Source organism: Lissotriton helveticus, chromosome 9 (genome assembly GCF_964261635.1).
Source record: "Lissotriton helveticus chromosome 9, aLisHel1.1, whole genome shotgun sequence".
NCBI lineage: Eukaryota > Metazoa > Chordata > Amphibia > Caudata > Salamandridae > Lissotriton > Lissotriton helveticus.
This window is the reverse complement of record NC_136070.1, coordinates 1,064,598,007-1,064,625,974: the sequence shown is the minus strand read 5'-3', so window position 1 is coordinate 1,064,625,974 and position 27,968 is coordinate 1,064,598,007. Positions and strand designations below refer to the sequence as shown.

Here is a 27,968-nt window from a genome sequence, read left to right as displayed (position 1 = left end):
GGGAACCTGGCAGGTACTCACCAGGATTGCCCTAATCTCATCATTGGCGCCTTCGAGCTCAAAAGAAAGATGGGTGTCCACAAAACAAACAAACAGTGTTTGTGGGGAAATGCAGTGTGTGAGGGGAAACAAACAACACAATACGTGTCACACAACAAATACGTAAAAGACCACGAGCAACACGGAACTTAGCTTTATTCTGTCACTTTCGTGTTGGTCGTGGGGTGTTAAAAAAGTGAGAGTGGCTAATACCTATCTAGCCATACTCCACTTGCCGACATGTTTCATTGCCACTTCCATTTTGGGCAATTTCTTCAGGGCGTTACAGATTTTTAAGCCACTGCATGAGGACAGTCCTTGTCTTCACAACTGAAAAACAAAGAATAATAAAAACACACACATATAATTTGTCATCCTTTCATATACCGAAGCCAAAGGGCAAATGGCTTCAAAAATGTGAGCGATCCCGGTCCACATCTACCATCCAGCTATTTACCCTCAATCGACCACGTTGGCGCATACCAGTCGAGAGGTCCAAACCAGAAATAGGTTTCACGGTGACTCCTAGTGTGAGTCACTTTTCTTGTCTTTCCGCAATTTTAAAACCATTAATGCTCTATTTTCCACAGCAAAATTGCGGAAAGACAAGAAAAGTGACTCACACTAGGAGTCACAGTGAAACCTATTTCTGGTTTGGACCTCTCGACTGGTATGCGCCAACGTGGTCGATTGAGGGTAAATAGCTGGATGGTAGATGTGGACCGGGATCTCTCACATTTTTGAAGCCTTTTGCCCTTTGGCTTCGGTATATGAAAGGATGACAAACTATATGTGTGTGTTTTTATTATTCTTTGTTTTTCAGTTGTGAAGACAACGACTGTCCTCATGCAGTGGCTTAAAAATCTGTAACGCCCTGAAGAAATTGCCCAAAATGGAAGCGGCAATGAAACATGTCGGCAAGTGGAGTATGGCTAGATAGGTATTAGCCACTCTCACTTTTTTAACACCCCACGACCAACACGAAAGTGACAGAATAAAGCTAAGTTCCGTGTTGCTCGTGGTCTTTTACGTATTTGTTGTGTGACACGTATTGTGTTGTTTGTTTCCCCTCACACACTGCATTTCCCCACAAACACTGTTTTGTTTGTTTTGTGGACACCATCTTTCTTTTGAGCTTGAAGCCGCCAATGATGAGATCAGGGCAATCCTGGTGAGTACCTGCCAGGTTCCCGTTGGTGGTTCGCCCGTGAGGTGCTTTCTCGCTCACACACACTTTTTCTAATTATCTCCGATTACCTATTTAGGCACATAGGTGTGTGTTATTTGTTGTCTCACAACTGGTTTATGTTTTCAAGGGTCTGGGCATATGTTCTTTAATTATGGCATAACTTGCATGTACCTCCTACCTCAGCAATTGAAAGAGAGGAGTATTGTGCAAAAAGTTTTGCATTTGATGCTACACCAGCAATTGATTGAATGTTTTATGCCTGCTTGGTCTAGGTCTTGTTTTGTGAATACCGGTACATATTAGGGCAAGGGGAATCAAAACTACATTTAAGTCCCTAGTACATAATAGGGCACATCAGTTTAGATGCCAGCAGCCCTTTCTGCACGTGCATGTGTGAACTGCTGAGGTCAGAGGTCAGTTTAAAAGCAGTCCTGCAACACAGGGCTGCTTTTAAAGTGGCAATTGAGCGCAAACTCCACTTTGGTGTTTGGGGCCCTTACAAATTAATAAACTACAATATTTAGGCATATTACGTTCCCCCAGGGTATCCCCTAGGTGTCCCAGTGGTGGCGGTGGGGGAATGGGGGAGTCAGGTACTTATAAGGTAGACCCTTATAAAGTAGGTTTTATATTCCTTGGGTTTAGTGAAATTACACATATCACTTCCCAAATTGTAGTAAAGTACGTCCCCAAATCGACGTTTCTGCTTGGAGCACTGTGGTGTGAGGATCTGAAATATTTTTACATATTCAGAACCCCTAATGTCTCTTCTAGTTGTTCCAGCGGTGGGAGCCCTGCATATATAGGCAGAGTCCTTATAGAATATGTTTTATGAACCCTGGTGTGGGAGATCTTGCCCAGTTCATTTTACCCATTGCAGATCCCAAGCTACATAGGTTAACACGGCAAGACATTATTAATTAATAACACCTGACAGGAAACACAGGAAACTATAATTCAAGGACCAACTAGAATGGTATTGATAAATCCAACAACATGAATTTGTTGAATTTATCCTAAAATGTACAGCCAGGAAGTTATAAGACTTTGTCGGTAAGCCAAAATTCAGCCTTTTAGTGATTTGTCCCAATTGGTCGGAGTTAAATGGGTTAGCCAGGTTGCTTTGATGAGGTGATAAGTAGCCCCTGGGGTGAGAGAGTCATTCTGGGAGGAGAGGGTTCTGCTGCATATGAATGTTAGGGCAAGGGGGAGGGGTCGTAAACCATGATCTTCAAAAGAAGGAGGAGACAGGCAGAAGTAGCCAGTTTCATTTACACTCCTCTTTGAACCCAGCCAGATGGCAGGCTTTAGGAAGGAATGGGAAGATGCCAGGGCGAGGGAAGAAATTGAGATTAGCCATCCTGGAGGTTGGTTTAGCCAGCTCTTGCCCCCTTTGCAGAGACTTCAGCCAATTTGAATTTTGGAGAAATAGTGCTTTCTGGGTGACTATTGTGCCACACTTTGGAGGAAATGGTCGTGCGCTGGGGTACTGCCCTCACATCACTGGACAGGAGTGCCCTCCTGTGTGACCCAGAGAACACTGAATAAGTATCTAAGAGGAGCAGTGCCTCTCAGATCTGCTACTCAAAACTTAAGGAAGAAGAAGAAGAGCCCATGCTGGAAGTTTGATTTGCACCAACCAGGCCCTGCACTCTGACTGACTGCGCCTGCTGCACAATCTGAAACTACACCCCTGTGGATCATACCTGCTTCAAAAGGACTAAAGCGTGCACTCCCTGCAAGCTACAGGTTAACAGAGCTCATCTGGACGATCACCACCAAGAACCCAGAGCCTGGAGTACTACCAGTGGATTTGTAAGGGTTTTGTCCAAAGTGAATTGTCCCTAACTTTTAAGGACCATCTTGAAGATTACAGACCCTTGGAGTACATTTTGGACACTTTGGAAAACTTTAGAGAAACTTTAAAAAAAAGCAGCATAAGTGGAGAGACTCAACCTGGCCAGCCAAACCGGCGACCCTCAACTGCGAGCCGGCCTGCCATCCAGGTTCGTCCCGCTGAAAAGCTCCAGAGGTCAGACTTTCAGAGTTTGACAGGGAGTTGGTGGAAACCCAAGCTGGCAAACCCTCAATGAATCCAGAGGTCTGACTTGCATATGTTTGACCAGGAGCTCAAGCCAGGGGACCCTCACCGAATCCGAGTGGCTGAGAGCTTCAAGGGACCCCGGGATGAAAAGCTCCAGGATTCAAAAACTTTGACCGAGACCTACCACGAGGGGTAGACGCGCAGGGATCCATCGCGTTCGGCCAGAAACTTTGACTTTGTCCCAGTCTGGTGCTCCCAGAACCTCAAATAGGTGATATAGGTTTCTATGTGCTATATTGTGCTAAATCTTTAAAAATTCATAATGCAGGATACCTACACGGATTTTTATTTGTTTTGGAGTCATTTTAAAGATAAAAAGGTTTCCCATTTTTATAAATTGGTGTTGGATTTTGTTGTTACTTGGGTCTTAATTATTTACTGAATTGTTGTTTTCAAATGATTTACATACCGGTCTTTGAAGTTAAGCCTACCTGCTCACAGCCAAGCCAAGCTACCATGGGTTGAGTATGGGAATAATTTTCTGAGACCTATTCTGAGCCCTATATTGCGTTAGTGGCCTTATTGGCAGTGGTAAATATATATTTTCTACTAATAATCCACTTTCCAACACTCATGCATTACATCACGCATGACATGATCAGTGACATCACTCATGACATCACTGAGGACATGAAGGAGCAATTCTGTTTCCCTGCCCGCTAACGTGGTTAGGGGGAAAAAAGTGCGCTCCCACAAGTTGGAGCACATTACACTTTCCCTGAGTGCTCTTTCGCAAGGAAAACATGTTGTTTCTGGGGTTGAGGTCCTCAGAACACGGGCCCTAAGCCGACCCTATGTCCTGGACATACTATGGCTCTGGAATATAGAGTCCCCCTCCCAGTTTAGAAAATTCCAGAACCGGAGAATGGGACCCCAGACCACCTAGAAGCTTGTAGGAGAAAACAGCCCCTCCCCCCCCAAATTATAAAATCGGCCCCAGGAGATGGGGTCTTCATAGTCTCGGCCCCCCTCCTCTTATTATAAAAAGGTTCAGGCAGGGCCGTCACATGCCCCACTCCCCTAATTATAAAATTAGCCCTTGCGATGGGGTCCTTGGAGCCTTCAATAGGCTCTAGTGGGGAGGCCACACACTCTACTCCCCCCAAAAAAACAAGTGCACTTGCCCTCCTATAACTGGCTGAGGAGGCCCAACTAGGGCAAAACAGGTCCTAGGACGCTGATTTTCCAGTTCAGGGGAGACCTGGCAAGGCAGTTTGGCCTGGACTGTTCCCATTTGAGCAGTGTCACGACTGATTTGCAAATGGATGGATGCAGGTGTGCAAAATAACGATGGACTGGGCTGTGACCCGATTAATTACCAGTGACTATGATTAATTCAACTCTCCATTCATCACTTTTTGTATACTTTAGTGTGTTGCCCTATGTGGAAGAGTTCTGCACAGACGCGGAACCCGTGCACATTGTGTCACCTGAACCAAGCTATGGCTGGCTGATAACAAGGGTGAAACTGGCCCTGGGTTGCTTGTTTGCCACTTATATCTTTTTCATTTTTTTTCCTGGACAAGGGACTGTGTCCAGAGTCCCAAGATGGCTGCCACCACATTGTTGTGGATGTGGTGGCAGCCAATCAGATCTCCTTTTGAGATCTGGCGGCTCTGTGGATCCTCTATGGTGTGAAATCTACACAATATATTTCTAACCTCAATTTTGCTGAAAGTACTGAGTAGATTTACACCAGGTCACAAAAACACACTTTCAGGACCAAGATCCTGCTTTCTGCAAAAATGTTGAATAATTCTGTTTAGCCATTTTGAATGTAGCAGAGTCTAATTTCCGTATTAAATAATCAATGGCAAAAACACGTTTTGGGTCTCCGCCCCTTTTTCTCAGCCCCTGCTTCATGGATCATCCCAAAACTTTGCAGTAAGGAACTGAGGTGGAAGAACATTTTTTTGTGGAAAGTTTCATGAAGATTTGTCAAACAGCGCCAAAGTTATTAGGAAAACAAAAAATGCTTCTCCTATGGAAACATGGTCCTAGCGATAACTATCCAGCGGCGACCTTCCTGAAACTCTGCACACTGGTGGGGTAATTTAGTGCTTAGGAGAATCCTCTGGCGAAATAGAATTATAAACTTCATCCTTCGAGGAAACAATCAGCAGCCAAATATACTCAGTAGACTAAGATAAACTTGAAAACTTATGTTTCAATGTAAAAAGCACAAACCTGAAGGTTTATTGAGTAGATGGGCAAGTCTAATTTATATATTAAAACAGCCATGCTACTGGTCCTGCAAGCAATCCAATCACTCTATAAATGGTTCTTATCATTCTTTCGCTTTGGCTTGTTATGCTTAAGTCATTCCATACATTTTCAAATTTAAGTTATTTATTATCACACAGAATATTTTAATAAACATAAATGCATGGACTTGGTTCTCAATGTTGATAATATTTTGAATAAGAAGTGTAACTTTAGGAGTAGTCTTGATCTATCCTCTGAATGTATTGTGATTTGTGTCTGTAAAAAAAAAATATATACATGTGCCGCGACTCTTCGGTTTTGTGAAATAGGAGCAGAAGTTCCTTTACCTTTTCATGCGCTTTTCTTTGTTCCTGATCAAAGGGATGAAGGACTTGCAAGTCACAGATTTCACACAGCTCTCCGTGGAGATATAAACAGCTTTCCCCATAGTGACAGGTCCCAGCGGCGGCATAGGGACACATCTGCTGACCATCAGGGTAAGGGCCACCTTCATCAAACTCCGTGAGTCCACTCCGGATAGCATCCAAATAGGAATGAGGTTTGGCTTCAAGACTTTCTATTTGGTCATTGCAAAAGCTTGGATCGTAAGCTGAATTGGACAGGGACTTGTCTTCGGTTAACCCAGATAAATCTTCAAAAATAAAATAAAAATAATCTTATTAAACAGAATGAGAGCAGCACACCAAAGAATTCAAAGACATACAGTTAATTCTATTCCCAATCACTAGGTGAATTAACATTGTTTGAAAATAAAGTAGGCCAGTGAGGCAAGTGTTACTTTACCCAAAATAACATCTCAACATAGTTCTCGGAAATCAGAAAGTAATTAAATGTTAATGTCAAAGAGGGAGTTACATAAATTCTTCATACCCTGTTACATAAAAAAAAGTCTCAAGCACAGTGTATGAATTTCTCTCCAGAATTAGAACATTGCTACACGAATGGATTTTGGATGGTATGCTCCCTGCATTAGTGGTAATCTACTCATCTAACAAAAGAGTTGAACCCAACTGCGCTTATAATTTGCCTTTATTTGCAAATCCCAATCATGAAAGTGAGCTAAACTGGAAGATGCCACTCGTGCTACACAGTCCATGCCTACCCATGGAAACAATGCTTTAGTTTGAACTCTTCTCATCCTGCAAGAAATAAAATTTCTTCTTGAATGTAAGCACAATGTGGATTGACTAAAGTAGCAGGTTCGTGGATTGTTAAATGTGCAGCTACGTTTTGGAAAGGAACCAAGCTAGCTGTACTTCTTTGGCTGGGCTTTCATGACTCAATTTCTAGTTGCTAACCTACTACACTGTGCTGCTTTTAAATGCCAGTAAGATTTTACTTTGATCCAAGTCTAGATATCTTGCCTAATAGTGACTGTAGACTCCAATAATAAACGTTATACAACTAGGCCTACATGAACAAAAAAATTATTTTCAGGACAGAATGATCATGATGTGAGGAAAACATAGATACTGAATGTTTTCTTCTGTTCAAGTAACATTTTCAAATGTAGTGGTTAATCATTCTTTGAAAAACCCAGCGCATCATATATGATGCTGGCCTCTTTGTTGAAATTCAATAATTAAGCAAAAACACATCTGATGGAAAACTTGGAATTGATTCCTGAAACTGTTAAAGCGGTTTAGGAGTAATAGTGCTCCTGAAAAAAAGCCAGTGATGGTCAAAAAATCTCTTTAACTTGTATCTGCTAACCAGCAAGTTGAACTTAAAGTAGCTAACAAGGGGTCTGAACCGGATAACTACATATATTAGAAGAAGGGCCCGAAGGAAAGTATGAAATACAGATCAGCTGATAAAGGCACATCATTGAAGACACAATGTATCTCAATAGGAGGTATGCAGAATTTTACCTATACCAATCGGAAAAATCTGAACTTACAAAAAATGCAATATGTGGTTAGTGTGGGTGGTGGCAGCTCCCACGCGGACCCGCGTGATGTGTTGAGGCCCCATTTACACTTTATCACTTTTAAACTGTACTTTTAATATTTTTGTGCCCGAGTCCTGCACAGAGGCGCTTTCGTTTATTTTTAACGCACTGCTCGGACAAATCCTTTTGTGTGTGATAAGCTTACCTGATTTGCCATTTGGGGTGCTGAGGTGTGCCTTCCCTGCCCTGTTCCACCGCGGCTGTTGTGCCAATTGAGAGGAGGGCGGGCGGCCATCTTGAGTGTAGTCCCGGACCCCGGCTGGACCAGTGGCAGCGTTTTAGCTGGGGGAGGGAGGTGCACCCATAAATTGAGCTTCACTTTGAGACACATGCGGCTAGTGTGGGTGGTGGCCATCTTGAGTGTAGTCCCGGACCCCGGCTGGACCAGTGGCAGCGTTCTAGCTGGGGGAGGGAGGTGCACCCATAAATTGACCATGCCCTTTCGAACGCGCAGTGGGCGCACCAAAGGTAAGCCAAAGGTCTGCCCGTCTGCGCCTCGGGCGCGCCTAGCGCTGGACATGGTGCCCAAATTTTTCCCGCCCTGATTGAGGACTCAATAAGGTACTCTCAAGAGGAGCTATTTGCACTCAAAACCGCCGAGTGCAGTGACACTTTGCCATGGGATGTTTCAGATGGCGTCCCTAGCTTTTGCCCTGCGTGTGACTTTGGCTCTTCTCAAACCCTGGCTGCTCCCACTCACGTTACCAACAATACACAAACAATTGTTGCTGCTCTTATAAATGCGCGCTCTATGAGTAAACATGCCGCTGACATTTTTAAACTTTTGTCCGATGGCCACCTCGATATTTTGTTTATAACAGAAACATGGCTCAATAATTCTAGTGCCGCCGTCATAGAGCTTGCCATCCCAAGACGTTTTAAAATCATCAGGGCTGATCGAGCAACGGGGAGAGGGGGGTGGTCGGCTATTGTATTTAAAGACATATGGTCCTTTCACAGCGACTCCTCTGATGAGTTAGGAGATGGGGAGGTTCTTCACTTCTCTCTCACCCTCTCACCTCATTTCACTCTGGGAGGCACATGGGTTTATAGTCCCCCAGGCCCTTCTGGACCGTTCCTTAAGGCGCTGGCGGATGTTATTGTGCCCCGAGCCTTGAGGTTTTCTAGATTTCTTCTTTTGGGCGATCTTAACATCCACGTGGAGGCGAGTGAATTACCTGACTCCAATAACCTGTTGGAGTCTCTTAGCCTAGCCCAACTAACTCAATGGGTCACGTTGCCCACAAACTCCGGGGGCCATACCCTGGATGTGGTGTACTCCAATTATCCCTTATCGCTATCTGACCCTGAAACACTTACCTGGTCTAATCCTATGCTGATCAGGTTCTCCTGGTCCTTAGAAACCCACCCTCCAATAGCATGCCTAATACCGGTCATCAGATTAATCTGCCTGCCCTGTCCAATGCTCTTCATCTGGGTCGTCCGGCGTTAGGCCCTGAGCTGACCACTGCTGTACAGCTCTTTAACACCTGGATCTGCTTGGGCGTGGAGTCCTCCTCTAAACGGAGCGTTAGCTCTAAAAATCGCTCCACTCCCTCCAAGCCCTGGTTCTCGCCTGCTTTAAGAGAGCTGAAGCTCGGCTGCAAAAAACTGGAAAAATGCTGGCGGCTTTCTTATTGCCCTACCGCTAAGGGGGTATTACGTACAGCTCAGAGGGAATACTATGCCAGTATTAGGACAGCTAAGAGTGATTACTATGCGGGTAGGACCTCTAAGGCCAACAATAACAGTAGGGACATTTTTGTTATTTTCAAAAGCTTTCTTTCCCCTTGCGCCGAGAAACCAATAGTACCAACCTCTGCGCGTTGGTGTGAGGATTTGTCCAAATTTTTAAAAAATAAAATAGCAGGAATCCAGGCTAGTCTGCGCACTGCCTGTCTCAGTCAGAGCTTCCCAGCCCTAGCTCACTCCCCACCTTCTTCTTCCACTATTCACGTCTTCAGGGAATTTTCCCCACCATCTGAAGTCGATACCCTAGCCTAGCAGTTCTAAAATCCATGAAATCTGGATCACCTACTGACCCCTGTCCCGCACGCGTTCTTGGAGGGGTAGCGGAGGTGCTCTGTCATGAGGTCACTGAAATCATTAGTCTCTCCTTTAGGACGGCGACAGTCCCCGATTGTTGGAAGCAGGCTAAACTTCTGCCACTGCTGAAGAAATCGGGCCTGGATCCGGCAGTACCAGCTAACTACCGGCCAATCTCTTTGCTGCCAGTATTGACCAAGGTTTGAGAGAAGATTGCTATCCGCTAATTGAACACTTTTGTGGAAACTTCTCACGCCCTCCACCCCGCTCAGTCCGGATTCCGCGCTGCTCACAGCACAGAATCTGCATTGGTGGAAATATCTGAGGCTATTAGGGAATGTCTGGACGCGGGCGGCAGAGCGGCTCTAATATTATTGGACCTCTCTGCCGCTTTCGACACGGTTCCCCATCAGCTTCTCCTCACCCGTCTGTCATCCATTGGCATCACCGGTTCAGCCTTAGAGTGGTTGACTTCATTTCTTCTCCTCCGGACTCAGCAGGTATGGCTATCCCCCTGCTCGTCATCGGCCAAGCTTCTTTCCACCGGGGTGCCCCAGGGGTCAACTTTAAGTCCGTTATTGTTTAATATATACCTGACCCCTCTGATTGTCTTGGCCGAACAATTGGGTGCTAAAATAATAGCCTACGCTGATGACACGCAGCTGCTGTTTACTTGGTCGGCCACGGACCTGGACACTTCATCCGCGTAGACCTGTCTCTCTTCAGTCTTCAATTGGCTGGCATCTGCCCAGCTAAAATGTAATGAAGACAAATCTGAAATGTTATTCTATGGGCAGTTACCCTCACATTTCAGAGAATCCCTGTGGCCTTCGGACATTCCATTTCCTAGCTCAGTTGGCAATCCGGCTAAAAACCTGGGGGTGTGGTTCGGGGAAGATTTAAAATGTGAGCAACACATTAAGAAACTCACCTGCGGCTGCTTTGGTACTCTTAAAGCTCTCCGCAAATGATTTCCTCTTCTTCCCAGAGCGGCGAGAGAAACAGTGACGAGAGCTCTCATTCTCTCTCGCCTTGACTACGCTAATGCCCTGTTCATCGGCATCCCGGCATACTTGACTAACCGCCTTCAGATAATTCAAAATGCAGCTGCCCGACTCCTTTTTAACATCTCAAGGAAGACTAGCGTCCAACACCATCTGCGCAGTCTGCACTGGCTTTCAGTCTCTCAACGGATTACATTTAAGACCCTTACTTTTGCCCACAGAGCCATCTACGATCAGGGCCCACTTTACCTGAGGAAAAGTTTTTCTCTATATCTTCCCACCCGCCCCCTGCGATCTGCCACTCAACACCGGCTGGTTGTTCCACGCTTCAAGCGATCCCGCCTTGGTGGACAATCCATTGCTGTGAAAGCAGCAGCTGTCTGGAATTCTCTACCTCTGGCTCTTCGAGCTAATCAGAATGTCATTCTTTTTAAAAAAAGCACTCAAGACCCATCTTTTTAAAATGACGCCTTAATTCTCTCTCACCTATCTGTAGCATTTGCCTCTTCACATCTCTCTCTTCGCGCCAGGATACTCCAGAGTAATTGAGCGCGCTACAAAACCACCTATAACATAACATATAACATATTGTAAAATCTATTCCAATATCTAACCTATGCCCAAAAGATCAGTGTTCTCTCTGCTTTGGCAATGTTACATTTGCAATAGTCTATATGTGAAAGGTCTAAGGCAAAATCCGAGGTCCATTTTCAGGGATTGTACAATGCTGCTGTTAGCCGGTCAGCAGAACTGAAATTGTATTAGCATATGTTAGACGTATCAGCCTTATGGTGGTCTTCCCACTATGTCACTGAATTTATTGTTGCTGGCTTTAGGACACTGCTAACCAGTGCTAAAGTGCTTAAGCTCTCTCACCCTGTTAAAATGTAAAATCTGATTCATTAATTTTTTGATTCAGCTGTGCTTCATCCATTTTCACCCATGCCCTAATTTCAGCCTGGCTCTCTTTGACACTGCACCTGTATAAACAGGAGTAAAGAATTGCAGGTTGGGACATTGTAGGCTGTGTAAAACATGCAGAGTCAGCTTGCTCAAAGGTTTTCAAGCAATAGTTAATCCTCAAGTAAAGTCTACTCAGAATAGCACATCTTGTTCAGCCTTACAACGTAGCAATTGTACAAGACACCGAGGCTGTCAATTCTTGCCTTACCTCAATTTGGTGCTCTTTCCAAAGTTCTATTTACCTCTGGGCGTTCCTAGTTTGTGATTTTCCCTATAAAAACCCATGTAACCATCGTTCAAGTGTAACTCCATGGTGCTCGTTGGATGGAGACCCATTCATGAATGATTAATAAATGACTTTGTACTTCACTCCACTGTTGATTCCTCCTTACTTGATAAGGACCCATGGCAATGGTGGTGACCCTGCATCAAGCAGATTATAATTAATCTGCTCCACAAATTGGTGCCCGAACGAGAGACCCCATCAAAGGCTTGAAGTGAGATCAGGGGAAGAGATCGGGTCGGTAAGACGAACTTTGCTGAGGGGGCCACCACCTGAAGAGATTAGAGTTGCTCGTGGTCCAAGGTGATTTTTCAGCTCTCCGACTCTGATCTTCCTGGCGGCTTCTCCCTTGACTGGGACTTCGGATGGTCATTTTTGGATCAGGGAGGATCGACAGGTGGGAGTTGAAGACTACACATGAGATAAATCTGTATTGAACCGGTTCATTTGGTCAGGATTTGCTTAGTATTTGCTTGGTTTGGTATTTGTCTGGTATCTGCTTGAAATTTTGAAACTTAGACTCTGTTTTTGGACTTGCTATTTGTTTTGATTAACATTTTGTCTTACAGGTAAATGTGAGAATATTTTTTATTTCTCTCTGTTTATAAGTTGTTTTATCTTATATAACATGCCTGTATTAAGCACCCTTTGGAAGTTTTGTTGTTGCTGCTGCAATAAGCAGAGCATTTGGAAGCAAGTCAGCCGGCGCCACCAGAAGGTACGCCGAATTTTGAGATGTACATCAAATATGGTATTTGTCCAATCATGTATAATGCATTGTGGAACAAATATACAAAAGGGGATCCCCAGTTGCAATGGCCATTAGAGGGAACCATGGACCCTCACAAACTCGAGTATTTAGAGAAACAATTGTTTAAAAAAAAATGGTTAAGCCAGCTATGTTTGACAGTTTGCATATGTGGAGGAAAGAAGTGTAGGAGCGGCAGCTCAAGGCAGAGAAGGTATAAAGGAAGCAGGAAAAGAAAACCAAGTTTCAGAAGCATAAGGAATTGAAGGATAAGGAAGTTCAGGAGAAAAAGAAATGTTTAGATAGAGAGCATAGATGTTTAATATCTAAAGAATGTATAGTTAGACCAACCGTAGCAGTTCAGGTTCACCAAGAAGATATGGACTCAGATATTGATGGGTTGTTGATAGAATGACCCCCGCCCCTATATGTACCCTTAACACCTCTGGAAGAAACTGGCTCTATATATACTACACCAAAGTGAGGTACAGTGTGTATAGAGTCCAAGGGTCTCCAGAGGTTTGGCAGAGGCTAAAGTTAGATAGAACCTTACTCTCTAAAGTGGTAGCTTTGGTCGAGCAGTAAGGCAGTATAAGAGGACAGTGTAAAGCATTTGATGTACAGACTCAGTCAGCAAATGGTCTCACACACTCAAGAACTGAACTCCAGGCCACTTGTTTTGTATACAAAAATATACTGTTTTATTTCTAAAACCAAGCAAGCCTGGTGCAGGTAAGCATACAAATACTTTTCAGTAGTAAATTACTTGTATGAACACAATTCAAAATAGCAGTGTAACTTGTACTGGTTTTGGTTACAGTTTAAGAAAGCAGTTTGCAACACATTGCAGGTATGGTACATTCAATTGAATGGGCTTTTTAAGTAAAAAAATGCAGTTAATTACTTTTCAGATTACTTTTGCTAACATAGGACTGGATCCTAGACTCAGCCCGGGACATTTCCTGAAAACAGGTGAGTAAATGCGTTTTGGTTAAAGGTACGATTTTTAAGGAATATTATTGCATTTCAAAAGTTGACACTTAGAAACTTTTTCACATAGAATCACCAATGTTATCCTATGGGAGGAAATTCACTTAGCAGGTAAGTTAGGTTATCGTTACTTTTTCTTACTCAGTGCTGGATCCTGGATTCAGCACTGGGACATTTCCAGAAAACAGTTGAGAAAATGCGTTTTGGTTATTCGGCTGATTTTTTTTATGTTTCTTTTTATTAAACAATTCGATCACATTACAGCAAATTGATTACAAACAGGCTGCCACATCCAGTACAAAGGCAAATCACTTATACAAAATAATTGACAGATTTTATATAAGACAAATCAGGGGGTTTCAGTAGCCTCCAATTCCCGATGACGGTAGACAAATGTCGCCTCTATATCTGTTTCACGTTCCCCAGATCCTACCCCACTTCCCCGGGCATCCTCTCGCTATGAAGACCGAGTTTTCTCTGAACATGCACCAGTCCAGGTCTTCCTTCCACTTCCCCACCCGGGGTGCCTGACTGGCTCCCCACAGTTGTGCGATATTACGTTTCGCTAACATGAATGCTAAGGTCGCCCACTGTGTGGTGAATGCGTTGAGATCGGAGGGTTCCCAAACATTAAATAGACAACTGCGGCTGCAGATTCACCCCTAACACAGACCGCAATGTGCCGTGGATATCGGCCCAATACTGTTCTATCTGTCGATAGTTCCAGAGTATGTGCATAAATGTAGCCACATCCCAGTCTGCACTCGTCACTCTCTGCCCGTCCCATGCCTACTAGGCCCAGACCCGTGACATAAACTCTGTGTAGGATTTTAAGCTGCACTAGCCGCAGCCTGGCTAGAATGGCAACCACTCTTGGGGAGGAGATCGCTTCCTGCCAATCCTCATCATCCAGCTCCAGACCGTCACCGGTCCACTTCCCTCTCAGCCCCCGTAGCGGATCTTCCATGTTATTAATGAGCTTTCTATAAATGAGAGAAAGTTTTTTCTGGGAGATGCCAGTCAAGCACCCTATCCTCAATGGAGGAGGCTTCCGGGAGCGATGTGCCCACCAGAACCCGAGTTAACAATGCGTGGCGGATTTGTAGGTAGCGGAAACATTTGGTATTGCCAATTTATATTGTGCTTGCAGTGCCATAAATTAATGTATTGTGCCGTCTCCCCAGACATCCTTGATCCTGGATATCCCGATGATGTCCCATTTATCAAGCCCCTTAGTTTTCCAGAGGCTACCCAGTCTCTCAGAATTTCACAGTGGCGTAGCGAGCATCAGCTTATGCTCCCACTGCCTTCCCACAACAGCTGCCTCTAGTGACTCAATATCCTTGAAATAGGAAGCGGGCACAGGATCCATCGTGTTTTGGAGCGCATAAAGAAAGCGTGGGAGCGCCATCATTTTAAACAGGACTGCCCTGCCCAACATGGACAGAGGGAGGGCTCTCCAGTGCGCGACATCACTCTTGAGCCTTTGCAGGGGTGGATCAAGATTCTTTGCGTATTGGAGCGCAGGATCCAGGGTTATGTATATTCCGAGGCAACGGAACCCATCTGAAACCACTCGAACCGGGCAGCCTCTGGGTATCACTGGTGGCGCCCCACTTACGACGAAAACCACCAACTTAAGCCAATTTACGGTGAAACCCGAATACCTTCCATGAATCGCCAGCACATCCAGGAGGAAACTCAATGAGCCCCTGGGGTTTGTGAGGTATAACAGGACATCGTCTGCATATAGCGACACCTTGTCCTCCCAGTCCGGAGACAATTTCATTTCACGGATAGACCGGTCAGGCCGGATTCAAGCAGCCAGCGGCTCCACTGCCAGGGCAGAGTACAAAAGCCAAATCCACCCACAATATTCTTCCCAGAAACCCAACTTGGCCAAGACTGCAAATAAATAGGGCCATTCAACCAAGTCAAAAGCCATTGTAGCATCCAACAACACTATTACTGCTGGTTCCAATATGGTGGACACTCTTCCCAGTACACCGTGGAGTCTCCGCAGATTGAGGGCTGTATTTCGGTGAGGCATAAACCGAGATTGGTCGTGGTGTATCAGTGTGGTAATTACTATGATCAGCCACGTCGCCAGTAGCTTGGCGAGGACCTTAGGTTCCACGTTCAATAATGATATCGGTCGATATGAGGCACAGCTCGTTCTCGGCTTGCCATCTTTGTAGATTACAACTAGATTTGCCACCCGTTGATCATACAGCAGCTGCCCCCGCTCCCTACTTTCCAATAATATAGACCGGAAATGGGGGGGTCAGTCTGTTGAAGTTTAGTTTATATAGCTCGATGGGAATCCCGTTGGGCCCCGTGGCTTTGCCCAAATTGACTTCCCGGATTGCCTGTGCCACCTCGTCGATAGTGATGGGAGAATCCAGATATTCTCTATTTGCATCTGAGAGAGTAGGGAGCTGTATATCCCAAGCAATTCTGCATTTTCAACTTCCGTGAATTTGGCGGTTGCAGTATAGACAGAGCCATAATGGGCAGCAAGAGAGTTGGCTATGGCCTGAGAGTCTGTGACCGGAACCGTGCCTGGCCCCTCTACTTCAGGTACCACTCGGGACGCCCATTCCCGCCTGTCAAGCCACGCTATCAACCTTCCCGCCGTGTCCCCAAGCTCATTAATTCTGCCCTGAACATCCCTGCTCTGGGCCTTGGCCCTTTCCCTTGCGATGCCAAGAAATTCATCCTGCTTTAACCGCACCAAATGGAGCCCCTCTAGGGTGTGCACCCTGGCCAATTGCGGCTGATTTTTAAGGAATATTTGCAGTTTCCAAAAGTTGACACTTAGAAACTTTTTGGGAGAAAAAGTGTCAATGTTATCCTACGAGGAAAAATGAGTTATCGGTTTCAAGGTAAGTTATCGGTCTTTTGAGTTAGGGTTCTGGGGTTAGACTCAGGGGTCTCCCAAGGTCAGTGATGCACTGTTGTTGCACCCTCAGCGGCACTCGGGCAGCTGGGTGCAGAGTGTTGAGACCCAATGTTCTCCTATGGAGGATGGGGGACTCGGGTTGGTGTCAGCTGGCAAGCAGGCCACAGAGTTGTGGGAGCAAAGCTCCTAGGGTTAAGCTCAGGGCACGTTTGGGACCATGTTAGCACCAAAGGGGCACCCTCAGTGGCGCTAGGGCAGCCGGGTGCAGGGTGCTGTTTTGAGGTCAGGTGCCCTGTTGATTTCAATGGGAATCCACTGGGACAAAGAAACACTGCAGGCTCGGGGACGAGGATCTTCCAGGAGTGACCACCAATTTGAGGGGTATGTTGGGATGTAGAGGGATGGTTAGGCACCGCTGGGTTGGGCACACAAGGTCGTGGGGCGTCGGGTGAAGGAGTGCCTTTGGCCGTCGGATTTTCTTACCCGCTCTGGTCGCGGTAGGGGGGATGTCTGGATTGAGGCTGCTGGCATCCTCTGGAGGCTTGAGGCAGGTCAGGGGTCGCCGGATCTCGGGTCAGGATCGCCGGGGGGACCTCCTCATGGTGTTTGTTCACTCAAACACGGGCCGGGCTTGGCGGGTGCAGAGTGTGCTGGATTCGCTGTTTCTGACTGGCACCAGAAGCTGCAGTTCAAACACGTCTGGTGTTCACGAGAGAAATTGCTTGGAAAGTGAATGCAGGCAGGCCCTCCGGGGTTTTTGAGGTTGATGGTCGCTGGACTCGCCGGGGTTTTGCAGGAGCAGGTTCGAGGGGAGACAGGCCTGTAGGGCTGGGGCCAAATCAGTGGGCGTCGTCTTCTTGTTAGCGCTGCACATCTTTTCGTCCTTTTCTTGTGGTTGCTGGATCTGAGGAAGGAAGGTTCAGGGTGCCCCTAAATACTAACTTTAGGGGCCTTACCGGTAGGTAAAGGGCAGGGACCAATGGATCCCTTCCCCTGGGGTGGCTACACCGCCTATTCTGCCACTCTCCAGTGGGAGGGGGGCAGGAGCCTGTTTCTGGTTCCCCCATCCTCAAGATGCCGGGGACTTGAGTTTGAGCTTCACCTCGCCTCCCCCACCTTAGGAGTGGAGTTGGCAGAGGTGGGCACACCTCACTTCCTCACTTTGCTTTTCCTGCCGGGTCTCCCACCCAAAGTGGGGGGTAGAACCAGTGGGGCCAGTTGCTGAGTACAGCAAGTGGTCTGGAGAGGCTCACAAAGGCGGTTTGCCTTTGAAGCTTCTCCTTCGTGAACCCTGCCCATCCCTGGGGGAGGAGGATTGGCACCTCGTCCCAGGATGTGCATTGTTTCAGGCCCCCGAGAGCAGCCAGCTCTCGACCCAGGGTTCCAGAAACATGTCTGGTCGTGGCAACCTTGGCAGCCACTCAGTCAGGTCACTTGGAGTGGGTCCAGTTTCAGGGGGCATCTCTAAGATGCCCTCTGTCATGCATCTTACATTAAATCCCACACTGGCATCAGTGTGGGTTTAATGTGCTGAGAAGTTTGATACCAAACTTCCCAGCCTTCAGTGCAGCCATTATGATACTGTGGAGTTCGTAATGACAAACTCCCAGCACCATATACACTAATGTCAGTGCTGCACTTAGTGCCCAGGAATGAACCTGGGAACTGTAGGGGTCAGGGTTCATGCACCTGTACCCTAACCACTGGCATAGGGCACCCAGCTAGAGGGGTGACCGATGTATGCCAGGGAAGTGTTTTGTGGGCATGGCACACAGGGATGTGTGCCATGTCGACTCTTCACTTTGTTTTGCACCTGGAAATGCAGCCTGCCAAAGCAGTGTGTGAGTGTCAGGGTACAGGGCCTCTAAGGGTGGCACTATAAGTGCTGCAGCTCTTTGAGGTCTTCCCTGGTCACTGTGCCCTGGGTACCTGTGGTACCATTTACCAGGGGCTGACCTGTGGCCAGAGATGCCAATTGGGTTAGTTTTTGGGGGAAGAACACAGGCCCTGGGAACCTGATTGGCAGGGACCCAGGGCACACCAAGGAAAAGTGCATCAGTAATCTGGCAAAAGTGTGGGGGGTGGGGGGGTTACTGCAACAGAAACCCACTTTCCTACGACATCTACCCCATGGACCACCAAATGTTGTTCCCCCTGTACCCCCGGCTCCCCTTCCTTTGCCTGCGGTTGCCCAGCTCCCTATTTTCCAACCAGTACTGGTACATTCCTTACCCCCTCTAACCCAGGCTACTGCAACCCCATCCCAGGCCTCTGCGCCTCCACCTCAGGCTACTGCACCTGAAATGACTGATGATCCCGTACCTCCTGTATCTGTTCTGACCCCTCGAATTCTTCGTTCTACTGTACCTTAGTTTCATTAGAACGCAATAAGGTTGACAGTAGTTAAGTGATTTAGAAATGAAAGTAGAAGAAATGGTAGATCATATATAGATTTTTCAGAGGGCGAACTTCTTGGTCTGATAAATAAGCTTTTTCATCAACTTATGGTTCAGTGGGAGACTATTACAGGACAAAATGCTCAGCTGATGTGTCACCGGGTCACGAAAGCATCAGGATCATTCCCCGTGACTGACTTTCCGTCTTCCCTACAGGAGTGGTCCGGGCCCTTTAAGGGAAGCCTGGATTCCCTTGGCCCTGAATCCGCCCCTCTGACGTCAGCGGAGGTCAGCCTATCCCCAGGTGATGTCACCAATGAAAAGGAGGAGCCAGAAGACGCGGAGTTGCTGTTATGACGCGGAGACATCGAGCCCCGGAGAAGAAGCAGACCCGGAGAAGAAGGAACCGAAGACGCCGAGTCGGACTGGAGAAGCAGAGGACCCGGGACGAAGCCAACCGACAACGGACCGTTGGAAAGGAAGAGAGAATTGGAGTCCCCGCCGAGGGAGAAGCCAGGAGGCCACCGGTCCCACACACTGCCCAGCCACGCGCAGGAAGACGCGTGGCTCAAGCAGGTACGGGGTCGTTTCCGCAATCTTCTCCAGTTTAATAAAGGGGGAACCGGGTAACGGAGGGAGCGGGAGGGACCAGGACACCCCAGTTGCCTTTTGCACTTCACCGCACTTCGGGTTCAAAGCTTGGGTATTCGTTGTTGGTGACAGTGGTTCGCTCTGTCATGTTCCCACGATAGTTACCCTCACTCCATTCCCCGTACTTATTCAGAGGTAGGCAGTGAAGTAATTGCCACCTTTCTTTTATTTTCCTGCACACACCGGGCAAGCCGCGAAAGACCGGGCCAAGGAGACCTCCCAAAGACCAAAGAGCAGGAAGTTACTCCAAGACCCCTGAAACTGTATACCGGACTTAAGCAGCTCTCTTGTGCAGAAAGCCTAATAAACATCTTGTACAAAGACCATCTTAGTGGCTCCTTCCCTCCTTGTATACCCACAAGGTTACATGATGTTAGAGCTATTAATCGACAGTGTCAGATAGGGACCTTCCCTATAAGCAGAGTTAATATTGCGATAGCAAGGATAATGGGATATCATAATGAACTCTCTTCCTCTACCCGAATAAGACCTATGAGGGAAGATGCACCACAGTTCATTCCTGAAAGAGGGAATGCTGATAATGATGACCCCAGTAGTCCCAATGCTAGAGACCATTTTTTGTATAATTGGGCATATACTCCCTGGAAAAGGACGGATGTACTCACTTTAAAAGCCTCCTTACCAGACATACTGAAAAATCGTAGAGAATTTTATGATGATGTACAGGCAGCCATTGATTACTGTATCATGACCTTAGCAGATACCAATATGTTTTTTAGTATGATCCTGCCACTAGATATGTGGCGACTTACCCGGAAACAGGATCATGCTGTTGATTAGGGAGGAGATTGGGCTGCCATAACAGTAGCTGATAGGGATAGGAAACCTGGTCAGAAACCCAGTCAGCTTCTATCTGCCTGGTAACATACTTACTTATATAAAAACAATGGTTATTTTCTGGCATCCCCGACCAAAGCCCTATTTCACAACAACTGAAAGTTAGTACAAGGGTCTCCAACATTTTCTGTAACAAAAGTCACTAGTGATGGAAAAGTGACCACCCCGTTCAAGAGTATCAGTAGTGACCACATTGGTGCATTAGCCAGGGTTTTCAGCAGTAAATTTGAACTGAAATAGTACATGGGTACTAGATAAAAACAATTGCTGCAATACTCCCCTGCACTAAGATATAATTATGAGTAATAAAATATCTCCAACTGAAATAACTCAAGTACATTTTTAGAATGTCAACTATTTTTCTGTAGACATCAGTTTATGTGTTGTGAAAATACAAAAGAAATGTTGTCTTGAATGCATGCGTTTTGTTTTTTATAACACTGATTGGATTGCACACAGGAGAGCTACTCACAGGTACCTGGTGATCTAGTGGTAGCTCATGAGCCACTCATTGGAGACATAGCAATGCAGCAGAAGGTTGCAAACAGACTACAGTGAAATGATTGCATCACTTAGCCTCCTTGGACAAAGTATCTCTTTTCCAATTACAGTATTGTGAACAGAAGGTTACCTATTTAGGTCTCCTCCTGTCGAAGGGGGTAAGACGCTACACCAACATAAGATATAATTGGTGCAGAATTTGCAGAAACCACTGACTCAATCTAATATCTGTGCGTTTATTACCAAATTTTTCACTATTTACAAACCCTCTGCTTGCTTTAACATTAAATTACAGATACATGCTGCTTCCTTGGACTAATCAGTGTGAAGCTGTCATTTTTTAATTGAAGAAAAGGCTTTATGTAATGCTCCTGCTTTAGGTAAAACCAGATTATTACAAATTTGTGCATGTAAAAGATGGTTGCAGCTAGGACGGACCCATGTAGGAAGAAATAGGTCCTGTGCATATTTCTCCTCCACATTGGACCCTACTGGGATAAACCAATCTGAAATTATATTTAAGGTCACAATTTGACAGTTCAGGTACCACACTTAGTGGATATCTAAAAAAAAAAAAATTCAGACCCAGCACCTGACAAGTGCGATATTAACAGGGTATGAGTTGACACTTTTTGCTCCAAACATCACTCTGAAATGCAGTAACATTTTGAATCCAGCCACTGTACTGCCCCTTTCTGAGTCCCAACAAGATGAGAAACATGATTGCATATTTATTACTGAGAAGGAGACTAAGGGACGGGTAGACCTGACAGATACCCATATATCTGCCCCACCAGGGGAACTGTCTGTGGATGATTCATGTTACAAACTACCTGATGGCTCTAGTACAGCGGCCTATACAGTTACTCCCTTGAAATCTGTGGTTGAGTTATGTAAAATACAACAAATGTCAGAGCAATCTATGGAGCTGACAGCTTGACTAGAGCCTGTAAATTAAGTAATGATTTGGCTGCAAACATCAATATGTATGCCTTTGGAGTTGCCCACTTTTTCGGACGCCTCTAGAAACAACACAGGGTTTTTTGTCTTTGCATGGTGATAAGATACAGCATGGGGAATGTATAGTAAAGATACTGGATACCTTGATGTTGCCAAAAAGAGTAACTATTGTTAAATGTTTTGTCCACAAGGAAATTATAAGATGAGGTAATACAGGAAAGACTTTTGCCAATGAAACAGCTAAACAATCAGCCTATTTAGAGTATAGTTTAATGTATATTGTAGGGAAAGTTAGATGGACACCAGAAGTGACTATGTTTAATCAGTCTCTAGATTGCATTAGGGAAAAACAGGAAGAAGCTACGGAGGAAGAGAAGGAACAGTGTAAAAGATATGGGTGTCAGGATGCGACAGGATGTTGGATAGATCTGTCAGGAAAGCAAAGAAGAGTGCTTCCAAATTATTATGTGAATGCTATTGTTACCACGGCCCACAGATCAGCCCACATTAGTGCTAAAGAAATAGTGGCCATGTCAGATCATGTATGGTTCAATAATCTGATTCCCAGGGTGGCAGAGTTCTATGTCAAGAGGTGCATGATGTGTCATACTTATAGCACAGGAAAAGGTAGCCCGTTTCAACAGAATATTTGCTCCCCCAGATCTGCCCTTTGAAGGTCTTGCAACCAGTTGAGAGGGTTATGGGAAATACAGCAAATGTATAGGGTGTACCAAGATTAAGGACAATCTGACATTGAATTTACTTTCATTGTTGATTACTGTGTCGACTAAAGATTTGGATTTGATCCATTCATAGGTGAAGGCCAGTCTCTCTCCCAGTCTCAAAGGTCCAGGTCACAAGCTGAGGCCTAGAGACGGTGTCTTTACCCAACAGTTTTCAGAGGCCAGTGCAAGTTCCATTCACCACCCAGACTGCTGTTAAGTGCACAGGGCACAGACCCTGATCCATACCAATGATGTGGAGAAAACCAGCACCACTTCCTTAGCCATATGATCAGTGGATAACAAGAGAAACACCTGATTTTGAATATGATCAGATCTCTCAGCAAGTGCCTTTTGGAGATGGTGATCTTTTGAGACATGGTGAAGTGGTGTCATTGGAACAATAACTTGCTGCCATCATGCCTGACCCAGATGAACATATACTGTTTGAACATCCGGACATTGTTCAGCCCGGATAGAAAATGCGGCCAACGGCCAAAAGAACTATAGACTTTGATTGAAGAAACCATCTCTGGAGAGGTAGCAACCCATGCCGGTGGTCAAGACCACCAACGTCCGGATGGTACAGAAGCTTGCCAGCGAGGCTTTGAAGAGGAAAGCACTGGGGAATTAATGCTCTCTGATAGTGTAGTGAGGGAATTTTGGGAGAGTTGAGATTACATAACTCTGTTTCTTCTTGATCGTTACGCTATTCTTTGTTACCTTGGCAACATGCAGGTTGAATATAAAAGATCAGTATAGGGAATAGTGTTAGGTGTTCTTCTGAAATAGGTATTTATATATAGATAAGGGTCAAACAGGTAGAGTTGTCGATCTGCCATTAAGGTCCTTTGGGAATGTGTTTTTTGATCTATTAGGAGGAATAAATGTACTTGCCCCGAATGCCCCCGCTAAAAGCTGAGAGTTTTGGATTAGAAATAGACAAATAGGGATATTTGTATATTTTCTATTGTTAGGATTGGGATTATAGGGTCTATTTTGAAAACTTGAAACATATTACCCTGTTCATAGCCTAGTGCCTCCTACCCTTACCGCATCTGAACATTATAACTTCACCTTGTCCTCTCTTAAGGATTCGCACTGTCAAATATATAAAATGCTCTTAATGTTAATTGAGCCACACAAAAGCTTCACCAAATAACTGCAGAAATACACCAGGAAAAAGGAGCATGGACTTGGTCAGAATGGCTTTGAGGTATTGTTTCTGCTTGAGGCTGGACATTATTAATGGGAATAGTGATTATAGGGGCCATCTTTCTCACTTGCTGTTGCTGCATTCAACATGCCCCTGTGACATGTACAGGTTATATAGCTACTTGTAACAGTATCAAGCCTTCCCCAATTAATGTTCATGAATTGAATAGAGAAATGAATTGATGAATATTGATGTACACAATTAATACGTGTAGCTCCTAGAATGGATTCAGCACCGCTGAAAAGGAAGGGCTGTTAAAATATACAATCTGATTCTCTCATTTTTTGATTAAGCTGTGCTTCATCCATTTTCACCCCTGCCCTACATTCAGCCTGGCTCTCTTTTTGACACTGCATCTGTATAATCATGAGTAAAGAAGTGCAGGTTGGGTCATTTAGGCTGTGTAAACATGCAGAGTCAGCTTGCTCGAAGGATTTCAGGCAAAAGTTAATCCTTAAGTAAAGTCTACTCAGAATAGCATATCTTGTTGTTCAGCCTTAAAACGTAGCAATTGCACAACACACCGAGGCTGTAGATTCTTGCCTTACCTCATTTGTGTGTTCTTTCCAAAGTTCTATTTACCTATGTTCCTTGTTTGTGATCTTCCCAATAAAAACCCATGTAACTATCGTTCAAGTGTGCTCTCTCCTTTAGTAACTCCATGGTGCTCGTTGGATGGAGACTCATTCATGAATGATTAATAAATGAGTTTGAACTTCGCTCCACTGTTGATTCCTCCTTACTTGATAAGGACCCGAAGTAGGAGTGGTGACCCTGCACCAAACAGATTAAAATTAATCTGCTCCACAACCTAAACATGGTAAAATTGGCTTATACCTGTTTGGCATATTTAAATTTTCAGTAAGTCCCTAGTAGAGTGGTATGCCATATCGCAAGGCCTGTAAATTAAATGATACTAGTAGGCCTGCATGATTTATTGTGCCATTGCAGCATGAATTCAGTTTTAAACAGCCAATTCAACTTGGTGATATACCCCCCTTGCTAGGCATTGAACTCCCCTTTTATTGTTGTTAGGTTACCCCTAAGGTAGGCCCTAGGTAGCACATAGGGCAGGGTGCATTGTAATTAAAGGACTGGACATGTATTTTTAAGTTTTACATGTCCTGGAAGAACTACTGAATTCGGCTTTCACTACTATGAGGCCTACATGTCCCATAGGATAACATTGAGTTGCTTTACTACATTTCATAAGTGCTAACTTGTGACTAGTAACAGGTATGAGTTTGGTGTCTGAGAAATTGTAATCAAACATCCTCTTTCATGTTAGTTGGTTTTTAAGCTACAATTATGAAAATTGTATTTTCCTGCCCTATTTGGCGCCTGCAACCAATCTGGTATGTACCTAAAGTACATGGTATCAATTTAGAGAGAGAACAGCTGGGCTGTGGGTCTGATTGGCAGGCCCACAGCCACACTAAAGTCGAAAAACCAGAGAATCACAGCAAAAAGTAGGGTAAGGAAGCAGAACCTACTCTCCTACACAACCCCCCCATCCAACCGCAGGGACATTAAACTAACCTTGACCAGTTGAGTCTTCATGTTTTAAGTGGAAATATCTGGAGAGTCCATCTGCATTGGCATGGTTACTCCCAGGTCTATGTTCCACTGTAAAGTCCATACCCTGTAGGGGATTTTCACCCTTCATCTGTTTTAGCCACAAGAGGGGCTTATGCCCGTCTGAACCTTGAAGTGAGTACCAAACAAGTATGGCCTCAGCTTCTTCAGTGCCCAAACCACAGCAAAGGCCTCCCTCTCAATAGCTGACCAACGGTTTGCTCTAGGGGTCAGCCTTCTGCTAATAAAAGCTACTGGCTGGTCTTGACCATCTTTATTCAGTTGTGAAACCACAGTCCCTACCCCCAACTCAGAAGCATCTGTTTGAACAATGAATTCTTTGGAGTAGTGTGGACTCTGCAGAATTGGTGCAGTGCACATGGCCTGCTTTAAGTCATCAAATGCCTTTTGACAGCTGACTCTCCACTGAACTTTCTTAGGCATTTTCGTGGAAGTTAAGTCATTAGGGGTGTCACTATGGAACCATACCCCTTGACAAATTTCCTGTAATACCCAGTCAGGCCCAAGAAAGCTCTGACCGGAGTCTGGGTGGTTGGAGCAGTCCAGTCCATTATGGTCTGGATCTTGCTCTGCAATGGTTGAACCTGGCCTCCACCTACAAGGTGGCCCAGGTATACAACCTGACTCTGCCCTATCTGGCACTTGGTAGCCTTAATAGTTAGGCCTGCCTTTTGCAGGGCCTCCAAAACATTTTTTAGGTGGTTCAGGTGATCTTCCCAGGTGGAGCTAAAGACAGCAATATCATCTAGATAAGCTGCACAACAGTCATCCAGGCCTGAGAGGACTTGGTTCACCAACCTTTGAAATGTAGCAGGTGCATGTTTCAGACCAAAGGGCATTGCCACAAACTGATAATGTCCACCAGGGTTTGAAAATGCGGTCTTTGCATCATCAGCTAGTCTGATCTGCCAGTAGCCGGCTGTCAGGTCAAATGTGCTCAAAAACTTGGCAGATGCCAATCTGTCAATGAGCTCATCTGCCCTGGGTATTGGATGGGCATCTGTCCTAGTGACAGCATTGAGACCTCTGTAATCCACGCAAAACCTAATCTCTCTCTTACCATCTTGGGTGTGAGGTTTAGGCATCAGGACTACTAGACTGGCCCAATAATAATAATAATAATCCACATTTGTAAAGCGCACAATCACCCGTAAGGGTCTCTAGGCGCTGGGGGCCGTCAGGAAGATTAAGCAAGCTATTGCCCAGAGTCACATGGTGCTGGGCTAATCTGCCGCCGGTGCCGGGGATCGAACCGTGATCCCCAGATTCCGGAGTCAGTCACCCTGGCCGCGGCGCCACACCTCTTCCTGTCCCAGGGCTCTCTGAGGGCTCAATGACTCCAAATACCAACATCTTTTGGACCTCTGTCCTGATACAGTCCCTGACATGATCAGGTTGCCTGTAAATCTTACTTTTAACAGGCAGACTGTCCCCAGTGTCCACTTCATGAGTGCACCAGGTAGTCTAACTTGGAGTCAGTGAAAACATATGTCTGTAGGCCTGCAGAACCTGTCTGCAGTCCTTCTGTTGTTTGTCCGTGAGGCTGCCTGTCAAGGCTACACCATCAACTGAACCATCATCAGGGTTCTGAGTGAGCAGGTCTGGGAGAGGGTCACTCTCTTCCTCCTGTCCTTCATCAGTAGCCATGAGCAAGCCCATGTCTGCCCTGTCAACATATGGTTTCAGTCAGTCTGTTGACATGAAGCTATTCTACTTCGCATGTGCGCATTGCGGGTGGTCTCTGATTGAAGAGCGGCCACTCGCGCATTTTTAACCTTCTTTTGTGTTTTGTCCACTTTTACAGAGCTGATATTTACTCTCTGCCCTATTCTTACCTGTCCTCATTGCCTGCACGATAAAACGTTAAACCCACCGCTGTTGGGCGGACCTTTTCCCCGATTCATTTCCCGGTGTGGATTCACCGGTGGCGGCCATCTTGGGCTGGTCGGGGCTCTCAGCGCGCTCTAGTCGTCAAAAGGACGCTAGAAGCCTTTAAAGGAGGGAAAATAAGGTGTCCGGGTAATTTCAGCTATTCTACTTCGCATGTGCGCATTGCGGGTGGTCTCTGATTGAAGAGCGGCCACTCGCGCATTTTTAACCTTCTTTTGTGTTTTGTCCACTTTTACAGAGCTGATATTTACTCTCTGCCCTATTCTTACCTGTCCTCATTGCCTGCATGATAAAACGTTAAACCCACCGCTGTTGGGCGGACCTTTTCCCCGATTCATTTCCCGGTGTGGATTCACCGGTGGCGGCCATCTTGGGCTGGTCGGGGCTCTCAGCGCGCTCTAGTCGTCAAAAGGACGCTAGAAGCCTTTAAATGGAGGTCACGCTGACGCGCAGCGGACACGCGCAGCGGGAACGCCGGACTAACGCCGGAGTTACGCCAGAGTTCAGCCCGTCCGCGCTGAGGACGGGCTGGACTCCGGACCATCGTTCCTTCAATTTGAGGTACCTCTTTACTATTCTATATCAGAGCTATTAGCCCTTAAGCCTGAGATTTTACCCTGTACCCACAAATTCTCTCCTGATGGTATTCGGCACTCCTTTTGTTGTCATACGTGTGACTCTGCTGTTCTACCCCCTATGCTCCCCTTATCAGCACACAGGAGCAGCCTCAGCT

The 27,968-nt window shown here is 45.7% G+C and overlaps 1 protein-coding gene across 1 annotated transcript in view; it reads right to left on the bottom strand.

Moving 5' to 3' along the window:
- MKRN2 (makorin ring finger protein 2) overlaps nucleotides 1-27,968 on the bottom strand; it is a 153,603-nt gene that overhangs the window by 83,841 nt on the left and 41,794 nt on the right. Inside the window, exon 4 of the mRNA XM_078661423.1 lies at nucleotides 5,885-6,189. Coding sequence (XP_078517549.1) covers nucleotides 5,885-6,189 — 305 coding nt within the window. The remainder of the gene's footprint in view (nucleotides 1-5,884; nucleotides 6,190-27,968) is intronic.